Source organism: Tympanuchus pallidicinctus, unplaced genomic scaffold (assembly GCF_026119805.1).
Source record: "Tympanuchus pallidicinctus isolate F22 unplaced genomic scaffold, pur_lepc_1.0 scaffold4, whole genome shotgun sequence".
Lineage (NCBI taxonomy): Eukaryota > Metazoa > Chordata > Aves > Galliformes > Phasianidae > Tympanuchus > Tympanuchus pallidicinctus.
In genome coordinates, this window is record NW_026294758.1 from 24,717,356 (window position 1) to 24,745,079 (window position 27,724).

Below are 27,724 nucleotides of genomic sequence, written 5' to 3' on the forward strand. Positions count from 1 at the left end.
CAAGAATTAACAGAAGTTCCTTCAGTCTATGCTTTTGATTCATTAATTGCCTCCTAACAAGTCCTTTTCAAAATCAAGAAATTTACAACACAAGCTGCTCTTGTTCACTGCTTGAGTCATTCTGCAAAACTTTCAGTTTCTTCTATATTTATCTTTATTGTCTACAGTAATTTGTTTCTGCTGAGCCACAAAAAAATTCAGTGAATTATCAAAGAAATCCAAACAAAGCCTTCTGTGTGCTAAATGGAACACGTATAAAACTAAACTTTTAAAAATGAAAGTCAGGAGAATCGCTCTTTTAAGTCAACAGAGGACACAGTACCACACAAACAACTCATAAGAGCCAAAATTACCACATACAAAAAGCTTTAACTTTGGTCACATCAGCCAAAATGCTGAAGAAAATCACTAGCAAAATGTAGTTGATTTATTATGAGTTGGCTGGAAGATACACGCAAACAGTGCCAAGGCAAAGACAGATTCAATGTAGGCACCACTTTCTGAGGAACACTATTTGCATGGCAACAAATAAAGGAAGAGCATGCTAGAAGATCATTATCTGGTGACACACAGGCTAGTTAAGGAGGGAAAATTTATGTTTAACTGCTATTAGTAGCAAGTGAAAAATAAGGCTTTTTGTTGTTGTTGTTCTCATCTGTATCTGAGGTAAAAAAGGGTCCTTCTCCAAAAAGCTCTAAGACATATATACAAACAGAATTAGGACAACAGAAAGAAATCAAAACGCTGAATAAAAAAAAATAGAATCAAAAGATATTGTAAGAAACGGAAATATTTCAAGAGTCTCACAGAAGTAATACAATATGATCGTAACTTGTAACTGCTTTGTAAATTTTAACAAAGCTAATAGACCATACTGCGGAAAAAAAAGAAAATAAAATCTCCACACCTACCAATTTTTATTATGACAAGTTTATCCCAGTGCCACCTCATACAGAACTTAGAAAGTTAAATTACCATACATTACTGTCCCAACTAACATAATGTTAGAAGTGCACATTTTCACATGCACACACACACAGTAGCAAATATAAATCTTTTCCATGAAATAACGCACTAGGGACTGTGCTACTATCAAGTTGTTCAGAGCTTTGCAAGTGACCTGCTTAGACCTTCTAATTAATACTTCCTACCGTGCTCCCAAACTGGACCGAAAATTTTTCAAACACATAGGTGTTTGAGGTGTTATGAGGACAGGCTGAGGGAGTTGGGCTTGTTCAGCCTGGAGAAGAGAAGGCTGCGGGGTGACCTCATTGCAGCCTATCAATACCTGAAGGGAACCTACACCCAGGAGGGGAGTAAACTCTTCAAAAGGGCTGACAACAGCAGGACTAGGGGAAATGGATCCAAGTTGAAGGAGGGAAGATTGAGGTTGGAGGTTAGGGGGAAGTTCTTTACAAGGAGAGTGGTTAGGCCCTGGAACGGGCTGCCCAGGGAGGTTGTGGATGCCCCGTCCTTGGACGTGTTCAAGGCCAGGTTGGACGGGGTCCTGGGCAACCTGATCTAAATGTGTACGTTTGGTGGCCCTGCTAGGCAGGGGGTTGGAACTACATGATCCTTGAGGTCCCTTCCAACCCGGGTGATTCTGTGATAGGTGAAGCTAAGCCATAAATCAAGAGAATAAGCAAACCTTATAATAAAAAATATTAACCACTTGAATGAAAAAAAAAAAAAAAGAAAAAGTGACTCAAAAAGACACATCAGTTATTCTTGAGTCTCGGTATAACTCTCCCACTTCCCATGGTATCTTGCAGGGCAGATGTGAACAGGAGCACACACTGTACATTGCCACCTGCTCTGAGAAACGACTTTCCGTCACCAACCTGGCAGACCTCTTTGTTGCCTACTTTCCATGACAGTCCCTTAGGCTCTCTTCTTTAGCTATGACTCCCAGGCTTCTTTTTACCCCCTCCAATTCTCCATCCCATCCAGAGCTACTGAAGGTCCCTCCTTCTTCATAAAGTTCAGGAGCTCTAGAAAGGAGATGAGTTTTCTCCTCCGAGGCTCTGCTCCAACTAGTCTTAAGAGAGCAGGACACTGTTAGAGAAAAAACCAACAAACAAACTAGAAACAAAAATGCAAACACTGTCCTTTGACATCAAGTCAGACCAAATGCCAATCCATGCCATCACCCTATCTTAGTAGAAACTCAGAATTATGTTAAAAATAATAATAAAATTCTCCATTTAACTTATATATCGCTCTTTCCAGCTTCTATCTTGAAAAATAATCTCTGGTGGTGCTAACTCCCAGACAATTCTTTCAGCAGCCAAATGAGCTGAATTTTATCTTCCAGATATTTTTTCACTTTGCCATTTCTGAAATTTTTCTTTTCATTTTTAACCATACTGAAAAACTTTTATGTCTCTCCCCACACAAAGTAAGTTACAAATTGAGATGAACAAAACAGATCACAGTAGACATCTCACTAGGTCACTGCTGGCTATCTTTAAAAAAAAAAAAAAATACACAAAAGACCATTTACTCTACTAATTATTTTTCAATCTTTAACTCAACTGCTAGTCAAAGACCTTTTCAAATCAGTTTAGGTTCTTCTCTAATAAAGGGAATTACTAAACTCATTTTGGAAGCAAAACTCATTAGGACTGTCAACTCAATGAACCTTCATAGAATTTAGGTCTGTAAGCCACATTTTAACAAAGTAATATTAATCCTTTGTCCAAAAGTAGTCTACTCTTTACTCTGTTTTCTAACAACACAGTCATTAAAAGCATCAGTCTTGTGGGTCTGTTCATCAGCACTTTTTCTGAGGACACCTTCTTAAAAAGTGAGATCAAATCTGCCATGGTGCTACAGCTATTTTATACATATAATATAAATCTTATTATAACAAGAACTAAATAAGTAAGGGACCTTGAGGGAAGGTTATATACACAAAAATTTGATAAGCAACATCACAGCAAAAGTAAGAAAAAGATAACTATTTTCATTTTGAATTCTACAGCTTGAAAGTGCATCATTATAATTATCTTTAATGGGTAAAAAAGAAAGGAAGACAGACGCACATGAACATGCTGAGGAAGAATCCCAGAGGCTATCCCAAGCAATAAAGTTGGCACAGTGCTGATAAAACAGGAAAGCAAATTTGACAGAGAAGATATACTTGATGAATTGCTGCGAGAACCTACCATAAAGGAGCTTTATGAATAAACAAAAAACGACTAGCTGACAAATTAATGAAGACTGATGACAGATGGGAAATCATACGGATGACTATGGTTTTAAGCACCTTGATCTCATCAGTGCTCTCAGAAATTATTTCTCCTACTACTTAGGTTGTAATCCACCCTTTACTGAAGCCAAAGGGGTCATACCTCAAATCTTCCCAAATATGGAAGAAAAGAGGATGGAACAGGAACAACCTTACAACTGACAATTTAGAAATTTCATATTCAAATTATTGCAGAACATTTGGTTGAGCAGGCACTTTTTCTGACATTTCATTACTTCTGTTTTTAACTTCTTGCTGAAGTTACTGCTGTTAACAGTTTTGACACAGGATCCCTGTGAAGTTCTTCGTATAACAGCTAGCTGTTGCTGAGCTCCATGCGTACAATTACTACAGACATTACTACATTGTTCTTACTTTGCTCAGCAACTACAACCTCAATACGTTAACTGCAGGTAGCTCCAAAAGTAAGGCCTCCTACTTATTTCCATGGAAACTACAACAGATACACCTCTACTGCTCTGCCACCAACATTGCAGACCAGGAGACATTATTTGCCGAGCAACGTTCATATGACCTCACCTCTTTGTGAATGTCACTTGGAAATGAGATTTACACTGATAGCTCTGGAAACAATACTAATATTCAAATTTGTAACAGTATCCACAAAGCAATGCCTAACTTACTAAAATGTAACATTCAAATACGAACATTTCACAGTTACACCGATTTGCATACTACCTGCAGTCTATTCACTAGCAAGCATTCCTGATGAAATCCATCTTTTCTCATGCATTTTTCTCTTCTGTGTACTGACTACTCTGCTTCTGTATCTCCGCATCATTCTTCAACATACTTTATCTCTGCATGACTTGCTAAAATATTCTAGTGTTTGTTCTAATGAACTATTCTAAACCTTTTCTCCAAAAGTGCAAGAAAAAAGAGAAAAGGCCAAATGAAGCTACGAAAACTCCCCTCTTTGGAAAATGATGGGAGAATTCTGCTTATTTGGTACATTAAGTATTTCCAGCAAAATATATAATCTCAGGTATTTTAGAGGAAAAACTGTTAATAGATAACTGAGGATGGGATTACAAACACGGGTATCTTCTACGTATGTGTCCATCATATGCCAGGGAAAGTTAATATACAAATAGATGCACAGTGTATACATATATACCCTCACAAATCCAGCACAGCAGAAAGAAGATAAAAGACAAGCACCATGCCACTCGTACCTGCATACACACACACACAGATACATGTAAAAATATCACATAACAAAATTTGCTGGTTGTGTTTTTCAGGGGTTCTGTCAGGCTTCAAATACAACAGACTTCAATTTCTAATTTCCAATGACATACTTCATCATGATACACTGAAATAGATTCCTTTGCCAGATATAAAAATCTCTATTGGTATCTTCTGTGCTTTACAATGACAATCCTTAACGCTGATGATGAGAGACAACTGTGTAGAAAAAAAGCAGATTTTTTAGGTTAAGTAACAAAAATGATAGCTAAGCAAAAGCCTGTCTGACCTTTAAATGAGAAACAAGTTAAAAGAAAATGCAATCACCTTCTTACCTTATCAGACAGACACTTGATAAAAGTCATGCAGGACTAAAGGGAGACACAGAAATATCTGCAATCTTATGTCTCTGCAAGTGTAAACTTTTTAAAAAAGAATATGATTCAGTAACTGGCACACTGGATTATAAAAGATCAGCATTTGCTGTTGTTTGAACTCCTAAGACATACAGATCCCAAAATCCTGATCACCTGGGCTGGGCTCAACAAAGAATTCATGTCCAAAAAGTAACAGCGTGCTGAAACAGTGCAAGAAATTTTGCTAGTGAAACACTCCGAACCCAGATCATCCCTTTTTATAAACAAACTTACACTAATAAGCTTCAAGTTGGAAGCAGTACACTTTTAAGATGCCCTGTTGTTCATTAAACCATCAAGCTATGCAATTCTCTTACGTTGCCATCTTGATAGTCTCCTGTTTATGCTGAGGATCTATGTCTATTCCTTTAAATAGTCGTAACAAGATACAATAGCAAGTTTAACTTTCAGAGAAAATAAAATGAAAATCAATCATATTTTATAATAATATGTGTCTTTGATTTGTATGTCTTTAAAAATGGAGGTCTTCTTCTGACAGAAGACTTTACATGTATGGGCAAGAAATAGTAGAACAACGGAGTGCCTTTTTTGAAATTAACTTGCTAGTTCACTTGTTCCAAAATTTGTCTGTAGTCTTTGTTGTATGTGGTTATGCTTACTAACTGCACTCACACACTCAAACTGCTCTACACTTACAGGCCAACAGCTACTTAAATAGGCCACCAAACAGAGTGTTTACTCAGAGAGAATGTTTTACCATACAGAACTGCTGTAGTTCTCATCTGAGAGTAAGCCTACAGTAACAACTGAATTTCCCAAGCTAGTCATAATACTCTGAGGGATTTCTTCTGTTTGAACAGTTAATCTCTAAGACAACACAAATTAAAAAACAAAGCATATACTGTTTTGTTAGTAACTTTGGCATGCTTGATAACATCTTCACCTTTCCTTACCCCTCACCTCCTTTTCTGGTCAACAAAAAGACAATTCGCCCTTTTATGAAAATTAGCTTTAAAAATGAAGCATTCAAACACTGTTCCTATATAGGTCAGTAGTAGTTTACAATAAATGCATCTGCAAGATGAGCTCATGTTAAGCTTTTAATTCCAGTATGATTATCTACATTTCTGAAAAAGGAGATTATAAAAATGAGGCACACTTGCACAGTATTTAACACTACTACTTACAGAATCAACTCCTTTAAAATTATTCAGTATGAGAAATGCCATTCTCAATTATTGGTTTCCACAACTGATTAAAGAACATAAAGCAGAAAAGTTGACATAAGCAAAGCTATTAAGTGTCCAAATAGTCACTATGAGATAATCCTACCGAATCAAAATGAAATGGTGTAAGAATAGCAACACTGCTGTACATAACATCACAGAAGACCATCTAGTTTACCTTATTGTCACTTCCCATCTTCCTCTAATATATGGCACTTGGCAGGAAAAGCTGCTAGAGACTTACATGTTATCCTGAAGGACTTGTGTTTCTAACTATTTGGACTTTCAACTATTTATATGGTAGCCAAGGGATTTTTAATTTACACTTCTCTGGTACTTCTACTTACTTTTTTCTTTTAATTATTCCTAATTACAACACTGGAACCATACAAACCATGGAGCAAGCAGTTTCTTTCAGCAGAACAAAGCAAGTAAGTTATTTTTCAGAAAACTAAAGTAATCTCCTGACCTAACAGAATCCTGCAATTACTCTCAAACTTTTTCACCTACGGGCTCCAGTGCCCACTGTGATTACCATAACATTCTTCAAATTCAACAAAAGTTAAGGCAAGGTTTCTTAGTCTTTTCAAATACAATTAAAACAAACGAGAAAGAAACTGCTTCATGTCCAAGGACCCACGACAAATAGAACTCATCATCATTTTTCAATGGGGATTGTTTAGACTGATCTGATTCTTTTTCTTCTGTGCTCTATCTCAATTTAAAGAAATGACCTAAGTTTAATACTTGAGTTGAATGGAGTTTAGGATAAGTTCCTTATATCCAGGACAGCATTCAAGGAGAGAAAAAAATGAGGTATCTACTTGGAATACACGTATACACACATTTCTGTACAGTGCAGTGTAACCATGTTCAGTTTGCTGGTCTGCCGCATTTGTAGTAAAGGCATAAAGCCATTCCACATCCCAAAATAATGCCCTAGAAACCAGCTGATACAGATAGCCTCTTTCTCTAGGTCTCTGAGAACTTACTGTGTGGCTCTCAGATAAAATTAAACACACAAAAAACTGTTTTTCTCAGTTGTTAATGCCAAACACAGTTTCAAGTAGTTTATGTGTGAAGGACTATTATATCACTTCAGTTTAGGTTGTGCAGCCATTTGGATTTTACATGTCAATGCAAAGATTATATGTCACTGAAAAAAAACCAAAACCCTACCTCTTTTAAATACTGGTTCAAACCAAATACATGAATACATTGGTCAATCTACATGTTAAATGAAGTTCATTTTCTTTTTGTTACATTAATCAGATTATTTGTAATAAAATAATGACTAGCCATAAAGTAACAAGAAGTTTATTATATGAATATGGTAAAGCACGGACACACAAGTATTGCTCAATATTCACAAAAAAACTACGATATATAGTAGCATGAGAGCTGCTCTATAAATAATGCCAACTGTTTTATTGCACTGTTGGTGGAAGAGCAGTGTAGAGGTTGAACCTTCCCAAAAAATACTCAGTTACACTTTGCTTTCATGTGACAGAAGGCAGAAGAGAGGCTGTTTGACGCAATGGCGTCTGACAAGACTGTGCAGATGAAACAAAGGTGTGTCACTGAATTCCTCCTTGCAGAAAAAAATGGCACCCACTTACATTATCAATGCTTGCTGAACATTTATGGAGAGCAAACAGTGGATGATGCGCTCAGCAGTGGTAGCAGCAGCAGTGAATCACCTCTGTTGAGTGCAGCATGCAGGCTCTTGTTCACTGCTGGGAAAAATGCACGGCTAATGGTAGTGACTGTTTTGAAAAGTAGAGATTTGTATCTGGGAATTTGCTCCATCAAAAAGCATTGCTCTGTGTATTTGTGCTCTCTGTATTTGTGCTTTGTGTATTTGTGCTCCGTGTATTTGTTGTACTTTTCACGGAAATAAATAGGAGGGCATTACTTTCAGAGTGACCAACACATACGCAGATATTCACAGAATCACCAAACAGCCTGGGTTGAAAAGGACCTCAAAGATCATCTAGTTTCAAGCCCCCCTGCCAAGGCAGGGTCACCAACCACCAGACCAGGCTGCCCAAAGCCACATCCAGCCTGGCCTCCAGAGATGGGGCATCCACAACCTTCATGGGCAACCTGGTCCACTGCATCACCATCCTCTGAGTAAAAAATTCCTCCTAATATCTAACCTAAATCTCTCCTTATTTTAAAACCATTCCCCCTTATCCTACCAATACCAATCCACATAACCAGTCGTAACCCCTCTGGTTTATATTTTCCTTCAAGTACTGCAAAGCCACAAGATGATCTCCCTTGAGCCTTTGCTTCTCCAAGCTAAACAATCCCAGTTCCCTCAACCTTTGTTTACAGAGAGGTGCTCCAGCCCTCTGATCATCTTAGTGGCCCATCTCTGGACTCATTCCAAGAACTCTGTGTCTTTCTAGCACTGGGAACCCCAGTACTCCAGATGCAGTATTCCAGATGGAATACTGAGTAGAGCTGAGTAGAGGGGGACAACCACCTCCCTCTCCCTGCTGGCCACCCCTTTTTTAATGCAGCCCAGAACACAGTTGGCCTTCTGGGCTGCAAGTGCACACTGCTGGCTCATGTCCAGCTTCTCATCCACCAAGACCCCCAAGTTCTTCCGCACAGGGCTGCCCTCAAGTAGATCTTCCCCCAGTCCATATACATACCTGGGATTATATTCCAATGATACCAGCTTATGTTATGCAGTTCTGCTGACTGCAAGCAAAAAGCAGGATTTGTCAGCTCAGGAACAGCAGCTAGAATGCTTGTGAAATTCTGCCTTGTTAAGTGCCACTATCACACAGACGCAGTTACTTCCATATCTTCCAAAAGATTAAAATCCATATTAATTCCATCTGAGTCTAAGTGCTACCTGTTGGATAGGTGGCTTTGAAAGCCTACACGCTTTAAATATTAGATGGGCAGGTTAGGGTGAAATTATGAAGTCTGAGTTTATGCCTTGGGAGAGGCTGGAGACTTGTGGTTTTACTTTAAAATGAATTTTTTTTTTGAGCATAAGTACTGTAACTGTAAGAAAACAAAAAAACATTAAACTTACCCTAAAATAATGAAAATCTCCAGTATCTCCCATGTCTTCATGCTGGGAAGTAGAGCAGTGCAAAAATGGTGGTGCTTATCATGACAAACCAGAAAAAACGCTATGAAAACTGGAAGGTGTTTCTAAAAACAGTTTTAAAATATTTTCATTTCCAAATTAAAAAAATAAACAGTACACTTTACCAACTAAATCTGATTAGTACAGTTTTCTTTTATACAGCCTATAAGAGAATTTTTGTAGGACTCCTAAAAGAAGGAGGACTTTTGTAGGACTCCTAAAAGAAGCATAGAGAACTTGTACAATGACCAGTTCACTGCAAGACAGTTAACTCCAAAAGGCAGCAACAAATGATGAATACAGAACTTGCAATACCTTCATGTTAGATGCCTCCGTTTCCAGTTTGGTTAGGTGATTTGAGTTGTCCTCTAGCTCTTGCCGAAGGTTGGAGTTCTCCATCTTTAATGCCTCAACTTGCTTTAACAACTGATCATAAGAAGCTGCGGCCATCCTGGGCTACCCTTAGACCTGAAAAATAAGAGAAAATACTAAATGTAAACTTTTTTGGATAACAACAACAAAAAAAATCCATTCCTAACCATAGAACTATCTCATTCCCATTTACCACCCAATTTTTTAAACATTTAACTTACACCCATAAAATCAAACTACTACTGTGAGTCCAAAGGCTTTTTCCTGTGGCCTTCGGTTTGATAGATACGATTAAGCCTATGAAAGAAGTTCACCAATGACTGCACAAGGTATTAGGGAAAGGCAAACTACATGAAGGAAAATCATGCACTATCATCCTTACTATTAGCACTTCAATTCTAACAATGAGAAGAGATAATAAATCATATTTAGACATCTCTGCATAGTTATCATGCACTGTGTAACATAAGATGCTACAAGATGCTGCCTACAGATTTTATGAAATGAAAACCGCAGATGCTCCAAATTCCTCAGAATACCACATATTAATGTAGATTTAAATAATGAAGAATTTTAACAGAAAAAAAGAATAAATGTATCAGTTATCAAATGTTTTATTAAAAAACAACAACAAAAAATTCCAAGGCAAAAAGATTAAAGCATATATTCATGTAATTCTAACACAAGACACTGTCCTATTGTACTGCAGAAGAAACAGATGACAGATTATTAAGACACACTATTACAAATACAAAGAGCTAGTGCTATATATAGGTCATAAAACAGAAAAAAGTCCTGCTTTTATAGTGATTGCAGTAATACATTTTACACACATTTTTAGTAATGCTTTTCAAATTAAAAAAAAACAAACAATTCAAAAAAACCTTTGTCTAACAAACAGCTAGAACATAGCTAACCACTTTTAAAGCTCTTTACAGTACAAATTTTTTCTTTTTCATCAGTCATTCCAACAGAACAAAGGAAGCCCACCACTTCATGTAAGCACAAGCTAGCCTTTCAATATCACAGTAAGAATTTCTCAAGTACAGGAACTGTAACTCAGAAGAGAAAAATACAAGAACTTTCTATAACACTCTGAAGGACGAAACAAATGAAAGCCTCTACTCAGTAGTTTTCCTACATCTCTGGAATATCGTGCAAATACAGATAGCAAGTCATCTTGAAAACTGCACTAACAGGAGAGCATTTTCTGTGTATGCTCACATTAAACCTTTGACCTTGCTGCTTGTGTAACTCCTTGTGTAATCAAATTTGCTCTTCCGGATGAATCTTAATTGAATTATCAAGTCAACAAAAAGATAGGTAAAATTATGTTAGATTATTTGATTTTGTTCCCCAGGATAACTTCTGAATATTACACTTAATCTTTTTGAATTTAAACTCAATGAAACAGAAGGAACAATATATACCACTGGAGTCAGGAAGAAAAGTTAACACAAGCAGTTGCAAATGATATAACTGGTTTATTTATTTCTCAGTAAAAAAGTCATGACTTAAACATCTGTCATCAGCACAGAGAGGTCAAGGAAAAGGCTCACCATTTATGGAACTGTGATTTCCATGATGCCATTAAACAGTTGAAAACATAATTCCAAATACACTTATTTATATAATTTTATATTATTTATATACATGTATTTGTAATTTGGTCATGCTTAATGGACATGTCTCATTCAGAGCAGTGAAGGCAATCTGAAACATTATTCCACAAACCCTATGCTTTCACTACAAGACAGATTCACTTAATGGTAAGCAGACTTAACAAAAACATAAAACTCCAGACTGTTTCCAATCCACTTAGTGCACGCGAGTATAGTTTCCATTCTTTGTAATAAAAACATTTAAAGTTTAACTTCTTTTCAGAACATAAGCTACATTGGTAATTCAGCACAAACACAACAAAAGACAACTTGAAAATATTTTCAATTCTAACAGTTATAAACAAGTATTGCATTATAATAAAGAACCACTTCGGCTGAATTGTTGAGGTTTGAAAAGACCCTTTAGATCCATACAAACCATCCACTTAACTACCAACTCCACCATAGAATCTACTGGTTTTAACTCAAGTATACCATGTTTACTCATTTACATCTGCAGCTGCAGCATTCCATGTCTTTGGCATAGACATTTGTTCTAGTTAAAGTAACTATTTCTTATTAATTCATTATTAGTATGGAAGTACAAGCTGCATCTCTGTACAAGTACCGAGTATATAAAAATACTTGGTTCTTCCAATTTCTCTACTCAGAGGAATTCTAGCCACATTAACAAGATGTGTAAATGCAAAGAAGAACGTGAAGAAAGATGAATGAAGGAATGAACTCCAAAGACAGCAGCTGAACAGCTCGGGCAATTTAAAGGAAAAATCAGCTTAAATATGGAGCAGTATAAAGAGAGTGAGATGAAGTAACGTACAATCTAAAGTTATATAATAACTATATAAATAACTAGATCTGACACTGCAAGCTAAAACCTTGTCACTTGGAAGCACTGACTGGTCACTCTGGGTCCTCATCCGTCAGACAGGGTTTGCAGCCACATAACCCATCTTTCACAGCAAATACCACAGCACCAGTGCTAAGTAAAGCACAGAATAATTTTCACTTGGCTAACAGCCTGAACTTGCACCGACGCGCACACACACAAAAGCATTCAAGACGCCTGGGGCCAGAATCAGCTGGATGAAGAATAAATAACTCTCTACTCCAAGCACGAAGCCATTACATCGGGAAGTGGAAGGAATAATTCTGTACTCCAATGTCAATTTCCCACTTTATTTAGCCCAAAGGAGAACACATGACATGGTGAAATCAACATATCTTTGGGAAGTTCACTATCATGCCTCATGTGCCAAAACCATTTATTCTTTGCAGAGAGGTAAAGATTTAAATGGAAGAATGGAGACAAACCATTTTTCTAGACAATCACTTCATATATACCTTGATATATGAAGCACCTAAAATCTTGTTTCTTAGTTCCCTTACCCACATTCTCAGCGTTAAGAGGTTTCTTCAATCTCTTATCAAACTAAAGAATTTCATTCTGTACTGAATTAGCAGTCTGTATGAATATGTGCACTAAAGAATTTCAAGCTAGATATAACATCTTCACACACTACGACAAAAATTAACTAGGAGCCTAAATACATATGTAATAATATGTTAGTATTTAAGACATACATTTTCCCACATGGGGGAAAAAAAAACAAAACATACAGAAGTTTAGAATCAGGAATTTACATAGCTTTTTTTTACTCAAATCCCAAGCAGACAAAATATCCAGTATCTTCTGAAAATGTACTTTTTTACTGATCAGAGCAATTTTTTTCTTCTTTGAAATCAGTAAGCACATACACTCAGAATCCCTGGAGGTTCTACTTAAGAACCCTAAGCTCAGCAATTTGTGAAACATTAATTTTCTACGAAAATATTTCAGACTCCTATTACTGTGTTTTTCATCCATAAAAGCTGTAATTATTACCAGAGCATACAATTTCACAATGTAACCTCTGTAGAACAACTTGTCTTAGCCTCTTCAGAAGAGGCTAAAGAATAATCTGAAACATAATACCCTACCATGTGCTCTTCTAACAACATAGACAAAGAACTACTGCTGTCTGTATGTAAGGCTAGACAGCATTCTTCTACTATAATCTACTTGTTTCAGTACTAAAAAAAAATCAGTTATTATTTTCACACATACTGTAACTGCATGAGGATGATATATAGATACATACACGCATTATATATGTATAAACACACTACATGTGTGGATGGGGGGGGAGTGTTGTGGGTTTTTTTGCTAGCAGGTAGGTTGTATAGCTACCTCAAACAACAAAATCAGTAAAAAAGCAAAATTACTTTCTTTAACAAGGCCAGTCCAAAGAACACATAGGGCTGCAGTACATTTTGCTGACTTTGGATTATGAACTTTGTTGAAAATAGTAAATAGTTCAAATCTCTAACAGCTCAGTATAATTAACGTTCTACTGCCACCACTACTGATAAGCAGATGTGCTCCTGTACTCTGCAGAACTTCCATATTGTATTCATCTTCTCAATATAAGAATTTGTAATCACTGTATCTACAGTTCATAATTATCTACATTATAATTTAGTAATGCAGGAAAAGACTGTCTGATCTCTTGCTGTATATGCAAATATCATCCAACTGTCCTGAGCCCAGGGACTTGCTCCTATTATTCTCTCCCATTCTTTTTTTTTTTTTTTTTCTGTAGTTCATCCCCACGATTAATGGACAGTGGTTTTTTCAATGGCATATTACACTGAGTTCAGAAAGAAACAGCATCAAAAACCCAGCATAGCGTCATTTAAGCACGTTTGAGATACTTCCAATTTGTTAAGCTTAAATGTACTCCAAAACAGATTTTTTGAAGCATCAAGTCTAAGAGTCCTTAAGACTTGGAAAGGATTAGCACTAACGCTGGCATGCCTGCAACAGGGCCTACCCCCAGCTGTCTGCCCTTCCCATTTACACAAGCTTCCCACCCGAGCAACAGAGGAGGGGTCAGCTGCTCATGTAGCAGCTGCTAAACCACTGCAGATTACAGCATGACTACCAAGGTAATCTAAAATAGGTGTTGGGTTAATTTAACATGCTGGGTCCTTAACCACGGTTGGTTCAGCAGCTGTTACACAACTCTTCTGGAAAAAGAGTGGTAAGGTTGACAGACAGGAGCATAAATCCAGTACAGCTGTTCTACAGTAAACCAGCCCTCCCTCTTCCTAATCTCAGCGTTAAGCTTACCATTTTTACAGTTATCTTTATTAATATACTTAAGAGAATAAAGTGAGGGGCTTGGGGCCTTTCTTTATAGGAACATATCAAACTGGCATGTTGACCTGCAGTAAATAAATTTTTGTAGTCTAAATCCTTTAGTAGGTTTTCCAATACCGTTTACGCATAAATACTCTTCTGCTTGTCCTTGTTCAGATCTGGCACAGTATCAGCCCTCTAGGTGCTGTGTTAAGGATTTATTGCTGAGTATCAGCAGACCAGAGACTGTCTTATGCAGTTCTGTTTGGGGCAAGACTTCCAGACCTGCTACTTTAAAAACTCTTCACAGGCATCAATATTCTTCTTCATACTCGCTAAATAAAACTCCATCAGCCTCAGGTCATTAAAGCCCATTATCTTGATGCTTTCACTTACACAAAAACTGTATTTCTGTTTTATACAGCATCACATTAGACAACATATATTTACTCGTGAAAGACCTGTACTTTATAAAAATGACCCTCATGGCCAACATATTTATGTTCTTAGACCTCTACCTACATTGAAGAACAAATCTTTAAACTTCAGTAGCTTCACTAGCAGAAGTTACTGCATTATTTTGTTCCTCACTTCAGCCACGTGCACAGACAAATGTAATAAGGAAACAGAAAACACTTCAAGGCTTTGGGTGTGGTTAGCCAGAATAAGAAATTACTCGGAACAGAACTAGAACTGCCCGTGTTCAGAACACCAGATCTTTCATCTTCTGTTCATGTTATTTTTCATTCTGCATTTGCTTGCTTAGGCCATCAGGGAAGATGCAACAAGGAATAGAAATTGATTATCATGGAAAACTGTTCTTCAATTGTTAAAATGCTTGCTTCAGGAGCAAGGATTATGATATCAAAAAGTGATTTTCAAATTAGGTAACGTGACCCCTTTTAACAGCTTTGAAACACTTAAAATAATAAACTGACAAAAAATAATAACCCCTAGACAAGGTGCACTGAATTACTGGGCATTTTTTGGCCATAGAGAAGACAGAAGAGCTAGATGAAAAGCCATTCTCAGACATCCTACTACAATGTGTGAGAGTTAATCCCTTTAAAAAGAAGCCATGCTCAACTTTCCCTCACCTGTACTGAGAGGATTTTCTTCTCAGTTCTATCCACTTCTGCATGACAGTCATCTTTGTGGACAGTGGAACAAAGCACAGAAGTGTTAATACACCTGACCTTCTTAAAATCCTTTTGACTAGGGAACAAGGTAAAGGGAGTTTTTCTGCGGTGTCTTTCTTTCTGTTCTGTTCTCTGAATAAATTTGTAATTTGACAAGAGTTCTCCATTCATTGTTACATTCTTCTGAGAATGCTCCTCAAATTCACTAACATGGTTAAATACACTACGAATTCTATAGCCCATCACATCTTCAAAGATTACAGGAGCTTCATACATCACAGCACTCAACCTACAGCACCTTCAAATCCAGGTAGCACAGAATGCTTCATATAGTGTCATTCTTTACAGCTCACACTCTTGGCCTGTACTCATGAATCACTGCAAGCAGAAGCATCATCTGTTCCTCCAACCAAAATATAGCTTGGTTGATGAAGGTGCCAAAATAAGCAGTGGTCTGCATTCTTTGCATTCTTCAAAAGACCATGACAAGGAGAAGAATGAAGATGGTGGTTTAATCTGAAATCAAGACTTGCCTTCCTTTGTCACAGGTGAATTTTCACGGCTGTCACATTTGTTGTATGTATGTTTAATAGGAATGACTCCAGATCTAGTTTTTTCAGCAAAAATTACAATCTAACATTCATACTGGTGCAAACAAAGAGAGTCACAGAATGGTTTAGGTTGGAAGGGAGCTTTAGTATCAAGTTCCAACCCTTTTAGACACCTCCCTTAGACCAGGTTGCTCAAAGCCTCACCCAGCCTGGCCTCAAATGCTTCCAGGAAGGGGGCATCCAAAATCTCACTAGGCAACATACTCCGGTGTCTCACACCATCCTCACAGCAAAGAACTTCCTTCTACTATCTAGTCTAAATCTTCCAGTTTAAAACCATCTCCGCTTAGGAAATCCACAACTCATTCATTTCAGGCTGTGAACAGTCAAGTCCAGCTTTCATTACATTCTCAAGACAAAAAGAAAACAACAAAAAACTTACTTCTGCCTTTAGAATTCTGAGTTGGGAACCTTAGCTGGTTAGTCATGCTGCATTCAGAATACGACAAAATACGAAACATGATTTGCATTTAAATACTATGTTGAACACAAAGCAGTCCAGACATTGTTTGAATCATAACTTGTGCTGGACTAGGGATGATTCACAATCCCGTACACTTATTCTTCAGCATGACCATTTTTGCTATTCATAGCTATTGGTGTATGTTCTCACTGCAAATGACCCAGTGCAGCTTAGTTTTTACTTCTCATCATCTTTTAAGGATTAAATTCAGAAAGTTTAAGCCATTAAGAAGTCTGAAAAAGGCCTTTTTTTCCTCTTGTTTTAATTTACAACACAAAGCATTAATAAAATAAAGCCATTTTATTAAAGAAGAAAAAAAGTATTATTTTATATTAAGGAAATACAGAAGCTTTTCATCACATTGAGTCATCTACCAAGGTAATCTTCAGGGTTCACTTAAGTGTTTGCAGGGAACAGAAGACCACTTCTCTTGCAGGAACATACTATCATATGTACACACAGATCCTGCATGAATTTTGGAAAAAACAACCAGTGGAGTCTTCCAGAGGTCTTCAATGACACTAATTTACTTTCTGCCATTTACTACTGTTATCACTACACCTTGTTTTAAATATGATTTTGCTACACTGATGAGAAAAGTAATTGCATTTCATCAACATGTTTTGCTAACTAAGCTAAAACAGAAATCCAACATAAGAATTTGTAGAGCCAAGAAACCCATAAATATGGGCATTTCCAACAAATGCTGCATACTGAGAGAATATGCGTATCAGAAGATGTAACACAGTACTCTGTACAAGGGTTTACACTAGAGGAATGGAGGGATGATGCTAAAGAAAGTCTGCAGTCATGAATCATTCAAAAAGTTATACTTCTGTTCAAGCTGCCATTTTTAAAAGTATGACAATTCACAAGAAGTACTTCACTTCTTACACAAAACAATACACACGCTTTCCTTTTTTTTAAGGTTTACAGATGTAAGGAGAGAAGCATCACCATAATAGGGGTCATAATCATGACTATGCTTTGTCATCTTCTTTTCAGAAAAAAAAAATGTGGTGGAACCACCTATGCACCTATTCAATCTTCTACTTATGCTGCTAAAATGAACCTTTAAAATGTTACAGGAAGGACATCACCAATTTACCTCTTCACCCCTAACTACTTAAACTGGTAAGTTTATCAACTAGTATATTAAAATTGAACATAATCCATATCTTACTGACAGGCAGGAAGGCCACGATTCTGAAATTATACTGTGGTCTAGGTAGGGAATGTCTTAAGAGGATATTTTCATACGAAAAAATTAACATTTGACATCATCAAACCTTTTTGGGGCTTCATTTAATTGAACTAAGAAGCCTGCAAAACCTTTAAACATGCAGAAGAGCCTGACTGCAGGAAACTACTTTCAGTGCATATCCTTATATGTATTTTTAAAGAGCTGTAACTGATAAACTACATGGAAATTTTCTAATCACATTAGCAATAAGAGAAAAAAAGAACTAAATAATAGGAACATAACTAAAAATCATAGTAGGAAAAACATTAAGGAACACTTTCAAGAAAACAAACATCACATGCAAGAAGAGTATTTGAAAACCAAGATTAATCCATATTGTACTATTCATATATGTACAGTAATACATTGACAATAGTCCTACACAAGCTGAGAAGCTGTATGTTTCCTGCTACGCCTTAAAAAGGCATCCATCAGTGCGTGACTATCCAGATCGAGTGAGTCAAAATGGGCTGTGCTGATTCCCTGAAGAACATTCTGTCAAATGAAGGATGCTCCTTACAGCCAGAAGCCAGGAGTCCTACGTGTAGGTCAAGAAAAAGGATGTTCAATCTTCATTACAACAATAAATACGATAAAATAATGTGGCCACATACGCATCCTCTAAGAACCATCACGGATTTTTGCAGAAGGAGCGCTCTGCTGGCAGTGACCTAATTACCGGAATAAAAGCTGCACCTCTGACAAAGAGAAAGAAAGGACCCACTGCTTCATACATTATTTATTAAGATTTCCCTCGGCATTCGGGTTAAATCTCGGACCCAAGCATCTCTTTGTGATGTTAAACCAACGTGCAAGAAGTCAGCGGCTTTGGCTCCCCGCGGCTCAGCCTCCCGCCGCCCGGCTCCCCGTGCAGCCTCCGTTCGGCACCGACAAAGCGGGGCCGCAACCGCCGCCCCCCGGAGGGAGCCACCCCGAGGCCTCGCCGCGGAGCGCAGCGGCTTTGTGCCGGTGGTGGGGCCGGCCCGGCCGGCAGCCGCCCGTCTCCCCGGATGCTGCCCGTCCCCCTTTCCTGCGGCACCGGCCCTTTCTCCCTGCCCTGTTTTTCTCGCCACAAAAGCCGCTTTCTCCTCCCCGCCCGCGGCTTCCACCGCCATGTCACAGCCACGAAGGGGCGCAGCCTGGAGCCGCCCAGCACCGCTCGCACTCACCCCATGTCCGCGGCCGCCGCGCCTCCATCCCGCCGCCAGCGCCCGGCCCGGCCGCTCCGCCCGCGCCCAGCTGCTGCGCCAGCGCCGCGGCCGCTACGGCCCCGCCGGTCACGTGCTGCCCGGCGCGGCGGCGCGGCCAATGGCGGGGAGCGCTCCGAGGATGTGCCCGCCCCCCCGCCGCCTCCGCGGGGAACAGCTGCGCCCCCGCCCCGACCGCCGCCCAACCGCCGCCAACAGGGCCGGAGCGCGAGGCCGACGGCGGACAGCGCGGCCTCTGCGGATTCACGGCAAGGGCACCTTCCCGCGTCAGGCCCGGCCCCGCCGCAGCGGTGCCCGGCGCCGCGTTCGTTAGCGCCGCGCCGTGGTGCCGGGCGGGCGCACCGCAGATGCGCCGCTCGCCGCAGGCAGCCCGCGGAAAGGCAGCCTCTGCGGCGACCGCTGGCCCTTCTCCCAGCACAGGGCACCGCATGGCCCGCAGTGCTGCCTTACGTAGCAGGTAGCAGCGTAGCGCCCCGCTCGTACCGGAGCCGGGGCCGACGCACCGGCACCCGGCTCGTACAGAGAGAGCCGCTGGTTGGAGAGGCACCGCACGCACAGCTTCTAAGGCTGCCTCGGATTTCCGTGTGGCTCAGTAAAATTCCGTTTTCGTGTGCTTTCCTGGTACAGAGCTGTGGTTACATGGTAATTTATCAGCAGACCAAACGCACACACACTGAACTTGTACCAAGAACCAGTTCAATGATGAATGCTAGGGAAAAAAACCAACAACAACAGCACACGAAAGATAACCCAACAAATCAACTTTTGAAATGATGTTAGAGCTTCCTTCCAGAACTGATCTCTCCTTCCCAGGAGAAGCAGGTAAGGAAGTACTGATGAAGAAGACAATGCCCTCCCTGCCCAACAGCAGAGGCAGCAGTAACTGCCATATCTCAGGACTCTGAATTCATAGTCCTTCACTTCAAAAACATTATACAGATAACAGGTAATAAAAAGGATGCTCATTAAAAAAAAATGCAGCTCAGTGTAAAAGATGGCTTTCTGGGAAAAAATGCATTAAAGCCTTTTAATCCTCTAGAAGACGTGCTCTCGAGTGAATCTATCATCAGCATACTCCACAACAAACAGCGCCTAACACACCACACTGGGAAAACCGCAACTGTTTCTTAACTGGAGATGATCAATGCCCTTCTTCTCTATGGCATTCCACGTAATTTATGGGGTTCTTCATTTAAGCAGGTAGACATAAGAGTAGATTAGCTCATCAAAAACACACATCCTCACAGCCTGAGGAAACTTCATTCTTACCGTAACTGCTTTTATTTGTATGAAAGTAGCAGGCTTACGATATCTCACAGTTGGGACCAAGCAAAATTAAAGCACTAAATTCTTGTGTATGAATGTAAGCAATTGCACCAGATACCTAAGCACCAGAATTTCCACTTCAACTGTTATTCCACACTTATTTTTCCAAATACAGAAGACAATACTCCACTTTCAGGAAAGATGCTCTGTATCAGGTAACCTTTTGATTGCAGAAGCAGAATAATGCTGTCTCATGTGCTGGCTTCAACATGGCATCACACAAAATCCTCTGACTTCAGAGTGCCTAACTACAGACATTCTGACTGGTGATAAAGCATTTTAAACAAAGTTAACAGGACAGCATTCAAGGGAGTTTCACGCTATGTGATTTTTATTACCATTGTTACAAAGCTCCAATTAATTACAGCAGTAGTTGACATGCTGTTAGTTTTTCATCTTTTGATCAGTTTCTTCTTAGACTTGGATATACTAAGAGACTGAATTAATAATCTGTCTGTAACAAATAATCACATTACTTTTAACAGGTTCAAGCTTATAACCTACCCAGGCGTTTTATCTAGAGTCAACTTGCCATGATACATTTACCTCAGTACTTCAGAAAAACTGAACAAGATGTTCCCAGTTGTTGTTATGTGGCTCTAACTATCCTAAAATCATTCAGGTCAGAGTAAGCAATACACTTAAATGTACACATCTCAACACTTAGCAGTAGATGAGATGCTGCAATACAAGCAACAACTCACATACCAACAAGGTTCATCAAGAAATGGTTTTAAATAATGTTTGTAAATTTCAAGTTGCAGTTTATAACTAATTTCAGTGTGCAAATACCAAAGAATGATGCCAGAGAATAAATAGTTCTCAATGCTTTCAGGTAAAATGCATACTCCCAACTTAAAAACTAAGTTTGAGAAGTAGTAAGTGACTTTTTTCTAGAGTCCAAAATGTGAATATTGAAGATCAAAGGCCACAGTGGAATACACTCATTTACACATATAATACTGCGTTTTCTGCAACTTTGAAAAACTGTGGTTCTTGTTAGTCCTGGTGCTGGTTAGACTGGTACTCCTCTGTCACTCAAGTCTGAGCAAACTCTGTGCTGAATAGAAACATCAGACTCACTGCTCAGAAGCATGAAGTTCTATATCTACTCTGGAAAAAGTGGAGCTTAAGCAGAAGCCCAGATTCTCTAATACATTCTGCCAACACGACAGCTGAGTAGGAGACAAAGCTTTCCCTTCCTTCCTCATAGTGATGTCTATTCTTTTCTGATTCATTTGAAAATGACGTCTTATATTTTATTTCCTGTGCACTTGTCTCTGATGCAAAATCCAACATTAAATGAAATTCATCTTAGTATACAGCAATACTAAAATAATCTTCCTCATACTGTGTATTGCAGCTGTGCAAAAAACCAATATGCAGCTAGTAAATAGGACTGTGATACATACTCCATTCCACTTCAAAACTGATTTTTAATGTACAGTATTGGCATCTAATAGAACAGACACCAATAAAACTGTTTTATTTAGAAAGGTCAGGCTCTCAGAGGAAAAAAAAAAAAAAACCTCTGAAAAGAATTGTACAGGGGAAAGTCTTGCTTGGACTTAGAAAATAGCTATTCAAAATAAACCATGAGGCATAAAGAACATATCTTTCTCATTCTCTTGAAGATACCAGTGCGATAAACCAAGATGCATCAAGCAATACATGCTCAGTATAACTTCAAAGCCAGTGAAAAGAACAAAATCTCTGCATTGTAAGCTATTAAATACCACAGACACAAAGTTTTAGTGTCAAAAAATCATCACGCAGTTTCCTCAGCTCATAATGCAATTCTTCATATTATTTTGAACTGGGTCCCTGCACTACACCTAGAACAGCAAACTGGCAGGCAGGAGTTGTGCTCCTGAAGATCAATTAGCAATCTTTTCATAAAATATTTGATGTAATCTGTACACTACTTTCAAATTAACCACATATATATAAATCCAGTTTGAGACCAAGAATAATTTCAGCTATAAACTCAAACTTTTTTAAAAACTTCCTTACTTATCATCCAAATCTACTGATACCAAACAAAGCTCTGAACAGATTGAGACCCACATGTTTTTAAAAACATAAAAGACATTCTCCCAAACATATACTTGCTTCATAAAAATCAAGACTACTATAACAAAAAATGCAAGAAATCTTCTGGTTTTAGACAGTTTAATCATAAATGGTCCTGCTGTTATCTCTTTCTTATTGGTATCTCTCTCATGCACAGTGTTATTTCAGAGGCTCAGCACAGCGAGCAGGTGGGATAATGAGCTAAACTCTCTCTCTCCCCCTGTTGCCAGGCACTGTAATTATTATTCACAAATGTGAAACGCAGCATCACCAGTCTAAGAGATATCATCTTCAGAACTTCATTACTTATGGAAGTTTTACACATTGACTTTGATCAGTTTGCAACTTTAGTAAGGCAGCATAAGCAGACTTTATTAACAAAGTACACTGAAAACACATCTGTTTAGCATACTCAAATTTCACCTTAATACAGAACTTGATAAACTATTATAGCAGCTGCTATAACCACAGATTGCCTCCTTTAAATTTAGTTTAAAAATCACTGGAGCATAACATGCTCTTTGCTTTTCACCGCCCTGGAAATTGTGAAGGTGCTTTCACTTCTCACTGCTACACTAAAACTGAGCACTGTTCCCTCTGAACCTTGTTCTTATCACACGACTAAGACCAGGCATAGTTGCTATGTACACACAATTCTGATCCTCGTAATATGCCCTATCAGCATTAATTATTTCTTGATGGTGTAGTGCTATCTTCCCACTTTGCCCATCATGTTCCTTTGAGAAACACTGTATGTTATTTCCCCATACCAAATGACTTCAGACAATCAGAAAAAAAAGGTTTTGTTAGGATCAAGAAACTGTAGTATCATCTTTCTCATTAATATGCAGAAAAGAATAGAGAAAAAAACCTGTTCCTAATGCATCATTCAGGCCATCTGCACTCAACTTTTCTGACATTGGTCCTACAGAAATAAGCACAGAATTTCTGACCTGAATATAGAGAATCAGACAGTAAGTTGTTCTTGTACGATTTTGTTATGCTAATGTACTAAAATTTCATTAAGGCAGTGCTACAAGCTCCTGAGCTTAAAAAGATTCTTCCATAAAGATCTGTCTTGCACAGGGTCATTTAACAACCAGAAAGTCACATAACATAGCATAAGTTGAATGAGAAAAGTAGGGAAATGTATTCTACTTAATAAACTCATAAATAAGTGAGATTTACAGAAAGCTATCACCTGTTCCTTACATCCGTTATTAGGTAATGCTCCCTATTGTTTGCCAGTTCCTCAATTTGTTTGGAAATACTGTACTCTGGAAACATTTCCCACTCATGCTTTTTTCCTTCTCAGTATTTTTTTCCATCTGCATGCAGGTTTCTTGTTACAAATTAAAATAAATAAAGATTTAAGGAGAAAGACAGTTTCATTTTGGTCACGAGTTAGATCCAGCAAGGTGTCATAGGTCAATCTGTAACATTACAGATAAAGGACAGGTTGAGCAGAGCATGGCTTGAGAACAGTCCTGAGAAGGATTTGGGAGTGTCAGTTGATGAAAGACTTCATGTGAGCCTGCAGTGTTCACTTGCAGGCCTAACCATATCCTGGGTTGCATGCATAAGAGAAGCATGACCAGCAGGTCAAGGGAAGTGATTCTGCCCCTCTACTCTGATCTCATGAGATTCCACTTGGAGCACTGCATCCAGTTCCGGAGCCCACAACACAAGAAGGACACCAAGCTGCCAGACCAGGGCCAGAGAAGAGGCACAGAGATGATCACAGAGCTGGAAAACCTGCCTATGAGGACAGGCTAAGAGAGATGGAGCTCTCCTCAGAAGAGAAGGCTCTGGGAAGAACTTTACAGCAGCCTTCCAGTACCTGAAGGTGATTAATCAGATACTCTAAACAGAGTACAAGAACAATAATGGAAGAGGTTTATATAGCAAATGATAACAAAGCAAACTTGACCATCCACAAACATTCCCCTATCTGAGGTATAAAAGGTCCATTAAAAAGTGTGGCCAGCAAGTGAAGAGAGGTGATCCTCCCTCTCTTAATTTGTCACGGTGAGGCAATATTTATGTCCAGCTCCGGGCTCCCCAGTTCAAAAAAGATAGGAGACTGCAGCAGAGGGCAGCAAAAATGATAAAGGGCCTGGAGAATTTCTCATATGAGGAAAGTAAACTGGGTTTGTTCAGCCTGAGGAAAAGATGACTGAGAAGGGATCTGACAAATGTTTATACCTCTTGGTGGTGTGTAGTGACGGGACAAGAAGTAATGGACTAAGAGTTGAGCATCAGTACCACCGTAAAAACATGTAGAAAAACAACTTTACAGGAAGGCTGATGGAGCTGGAACACATTGCCCAGAGAAGTTGTGGAGTCATCTTCTATAGAAATACACAAGACCTGCCTGGATGTCTACCTCCGCAACATACTGTAGGGTACCTGTTTCAGCGGGGGAGTTAGACTCTAATCTCCTGAGGTCCCTTCCAACCCCATTCTATGATTCTGTGATAAGGAACCCCATCCCCCACTAGCTTAGTGTTTCATTTACTATGGTTTCCTCATCTTCTAATTAAGAATGCCACAGTATCCCTGTATCGCATTTCTTCTGCTGCAGCTCTTTTCAAGCACGTAAAATAGTGTACTGTATTTGTCTTGTAATTACCACTTTTTATTCCAGCCATACCTTGAGGTTTTTTTTCTTAGCAAGATGCATGTTACTTTTCCAGCCTTTCCTCTGTGCTTTTTTAGGCTCTTTCAACAGTAACAAAGCACAACACTTAATAGATCTCACTTCTAATTGACCTGAAAGTACAAGTCTTCACTAGAATTTTTTCTGTTCAAATATCATCAAAATGAGTTATGTAACCTGGGCCTGAACTCAAAGGCACCAGGAGTAAATCATATCAATATTCTACTTTATCACAGATGAAAGGCAACACAGATGTTCAATACATACCTACATCAGCTCACACATCCTCAAACATGCTGCAGATATCTTCATTTTATCCAAAATTGATGATCTGCATTATTTTTCAAACATTTCTGTATATGTACAAATACGGCAGTCCTTTACAAAGAGCTGTTTTTGTAACAAAACAAATGCAACAAATCAAAACTGATGATGTTTATTCAGTCCACTAAAAGGCTGGGCTGTTGCAAAAATTTGGAAAAGTTTGAAAGAAAGTTCCTTGGTTTTCAGGTGCTTTTTTTTTTGTCACAAGCTAGGAAATTATCATTTGTCTGTAATATGTTCAGAAAGTAAGTTCACATTACTCAGGAAAACTTGAGTTGACTTTCAAGTTTGGTTTATTCTAGCTCACTGATTCATGTATGCGCCCATCTGATGATTCCAAATCCTCAGCAAGCTAAATATTTACTCAATTTTTTACTAAATTTCACTAAATTTTTACTCAATCTGTAGTGCTGAATATATTCTGTAAGAGTCCACGTCTAACATACCTGTAAGATTCTCTAGAGAAAATGTTTCACGATAAAAATCTGCTCCCTAGGGAACATCTTTCTTATTTTTCCTTTCTTCCCTAACTGGTCTCTAGAACAGAAAAAGATTACATGTTTACAGAAAGATCAAGAATTTTATATTTCCCTCTGCTTTGTGGGGAGTGCCAGGCTCTGGAACTGTCTCATCTTCACTAGAGTGACCTCATGCGAAGAAAACACTTCATTTTAGCCTACTCTGTTCTTAGCTGAAGCTCAGCTTTTGACTGATTTACATTCTTACCCATGGCTGCATAGTCACGAGCTGCTCAGAAACTGATTCAGAGTCAGACCCTGTAGAAGAGGCTGAGTAGACACACAGAACAGCTACGGTGGCCAGAATTACATGACAGAGCAACATTTTTTACATTTAGCATCAGCCATAAAAAGACAGCATTCACATCTGCAAATGACAAACAGATGAATACATATGCAAATGAATAATCAGATTCAGTTCCTTAGTACACTGAGGATGACGAGGTCACTATGAGAAACAGAATGCTACATGGTCATTTGAGCTTTATGGGCAGCTTGTGAGCATCCCAGAACTTCATACCATTCTGACAAATGGAAGCTCTGTCACGTTGTTGGAATACTTACTTTTTTCTTCGCAGCCATCTTTTTCAGTCTTTCCTTTGTTTGGTTTGAACCAGATGTTCTTAATGCAAGAGCTCACTTCTTGTAAGCATTCTGACATTTCAGCAGCAATAAATCAGTTAAAAATCTAAGTAGCTGAAGGCCATCAACATGCGCTATTCCCACGATATTGAAAAGGAGAAAAGGTCAACTTTTGTGGAATCCTATAAGCAAAGACCTTTTACAAAAAGGCACGCTAACCATCACGTTCCATGTTTGCAGAGACAAAAAAGTTCTAGCTATTAACTTCATTATGGGTAGCTACAGGAAAAATTCTTAAAGACTGCTGTATTAAGAAAATACTGTGTCAAGGTCTAGAAACACCACCAAGATCTTCCTCAGTCATAGCTTTTAATTACAATCTTTTAAGCTCTTGTATTTGAGTCCCAAAGGCTCTTCAATGACAACTATATAAAAATCAATCTAAAAACTGTCCACTACAAAATAAATTGTTGACAAAGAATCTGAGCATACATACATTTTCCTTAAAAAGCTAAAACAAATCCACGTTCTAGAACACAACAAAGTAACGAAAAGCTCACAACATAACCACAAAATGGCACAATTGCTAAGTAAGATTTAGTTGTATGGTTTATAGAGTGCAGCTTAATCAATTAGCAAGAAGCTGGTTTTTTTACTTTTGTATATTGGAAATATTTGTAAGTCTGTCAGGAAGTTTAAGGGGTCCAGTAGCCAGAAGTAAGATAAACTGGAACTGAATTTCCCAATACCTGTGTAATAAACAAAATCACAGAAGCTCAATAGGAGCTTATAAAGATGAAACTAAGTGTTTAAGTCCACAAGGTGAAACAAGGCATTTATTTAAGAAATACTGCTTTTTAAGATACTGTATCTTTTATACAGACATCATACCCATCAGCACAGACTCACAATTGGCTTTAAATTGATTTAGTACCTCAAGAATGTAATTCCTTGCAATGTGTATACAATCAATGTGTTGCAATAATTACAGTCAAGTCTTAGAGTATAAGCATTAAGCTGACTGCTTGTTAAAATCTGGAAAGGAAATCCTCCAGCTTAGGTTTTTTTTTCCCCCCTCAGGACCAGAACTTACTACCACTGGTCAAACTCTGTGAATACAGAGATAAGGCTCATGGGAAGCAGCACTCCTACAGAATGAACATGATCCTATGTAGTGCAAAGCATCCCAGAGACAATTGGCTAGCACACAATTTTCTTGCTCATACCCATAT

The 27,724-nt window shown here is 38.6% G+C and overlaps 1 protein-coding gene across 7 annotated transcripts in view; it reads right to left on the reverse strand.

Moving 5' to 3' along the window:
• Nucleotides 1–27,724, reverse strand: part of APC (APC regulator of WNT signaling pathway) — an 89,457-nt gene that overhangs the window by 46,642 nt on the left and 15,091 nt on the right. For 4 of the 7 annotated variants that reach the window (XM_052700956.1, XM_052700953.1, XM_052700951.1 and 1 more), the window contains exons 2-3: nt 9,490–9,642; nt 9,118–9,159 (exon numbers count right to left, since the gene is read on the reverse strand). In XM_052700956.1, coding sequence (XP_052556916.1) covers nt 9,118–9,159; nt 9,490–9,624 — 177 coding nt within the window. In that variant the 5' untranslated portion in view covers nt 9,625–9,642. Of the gene's footprint in view, nt 1–9,117; nt 9,160–9,489; nt 9,643–18,971; nt 19,059–27,724 lie in introns of those variants that run through there. The other 3 variants (XM_052700955.1, XM_052700954.1, XM_052700952.1) reach the window with 2 other exon arrangements.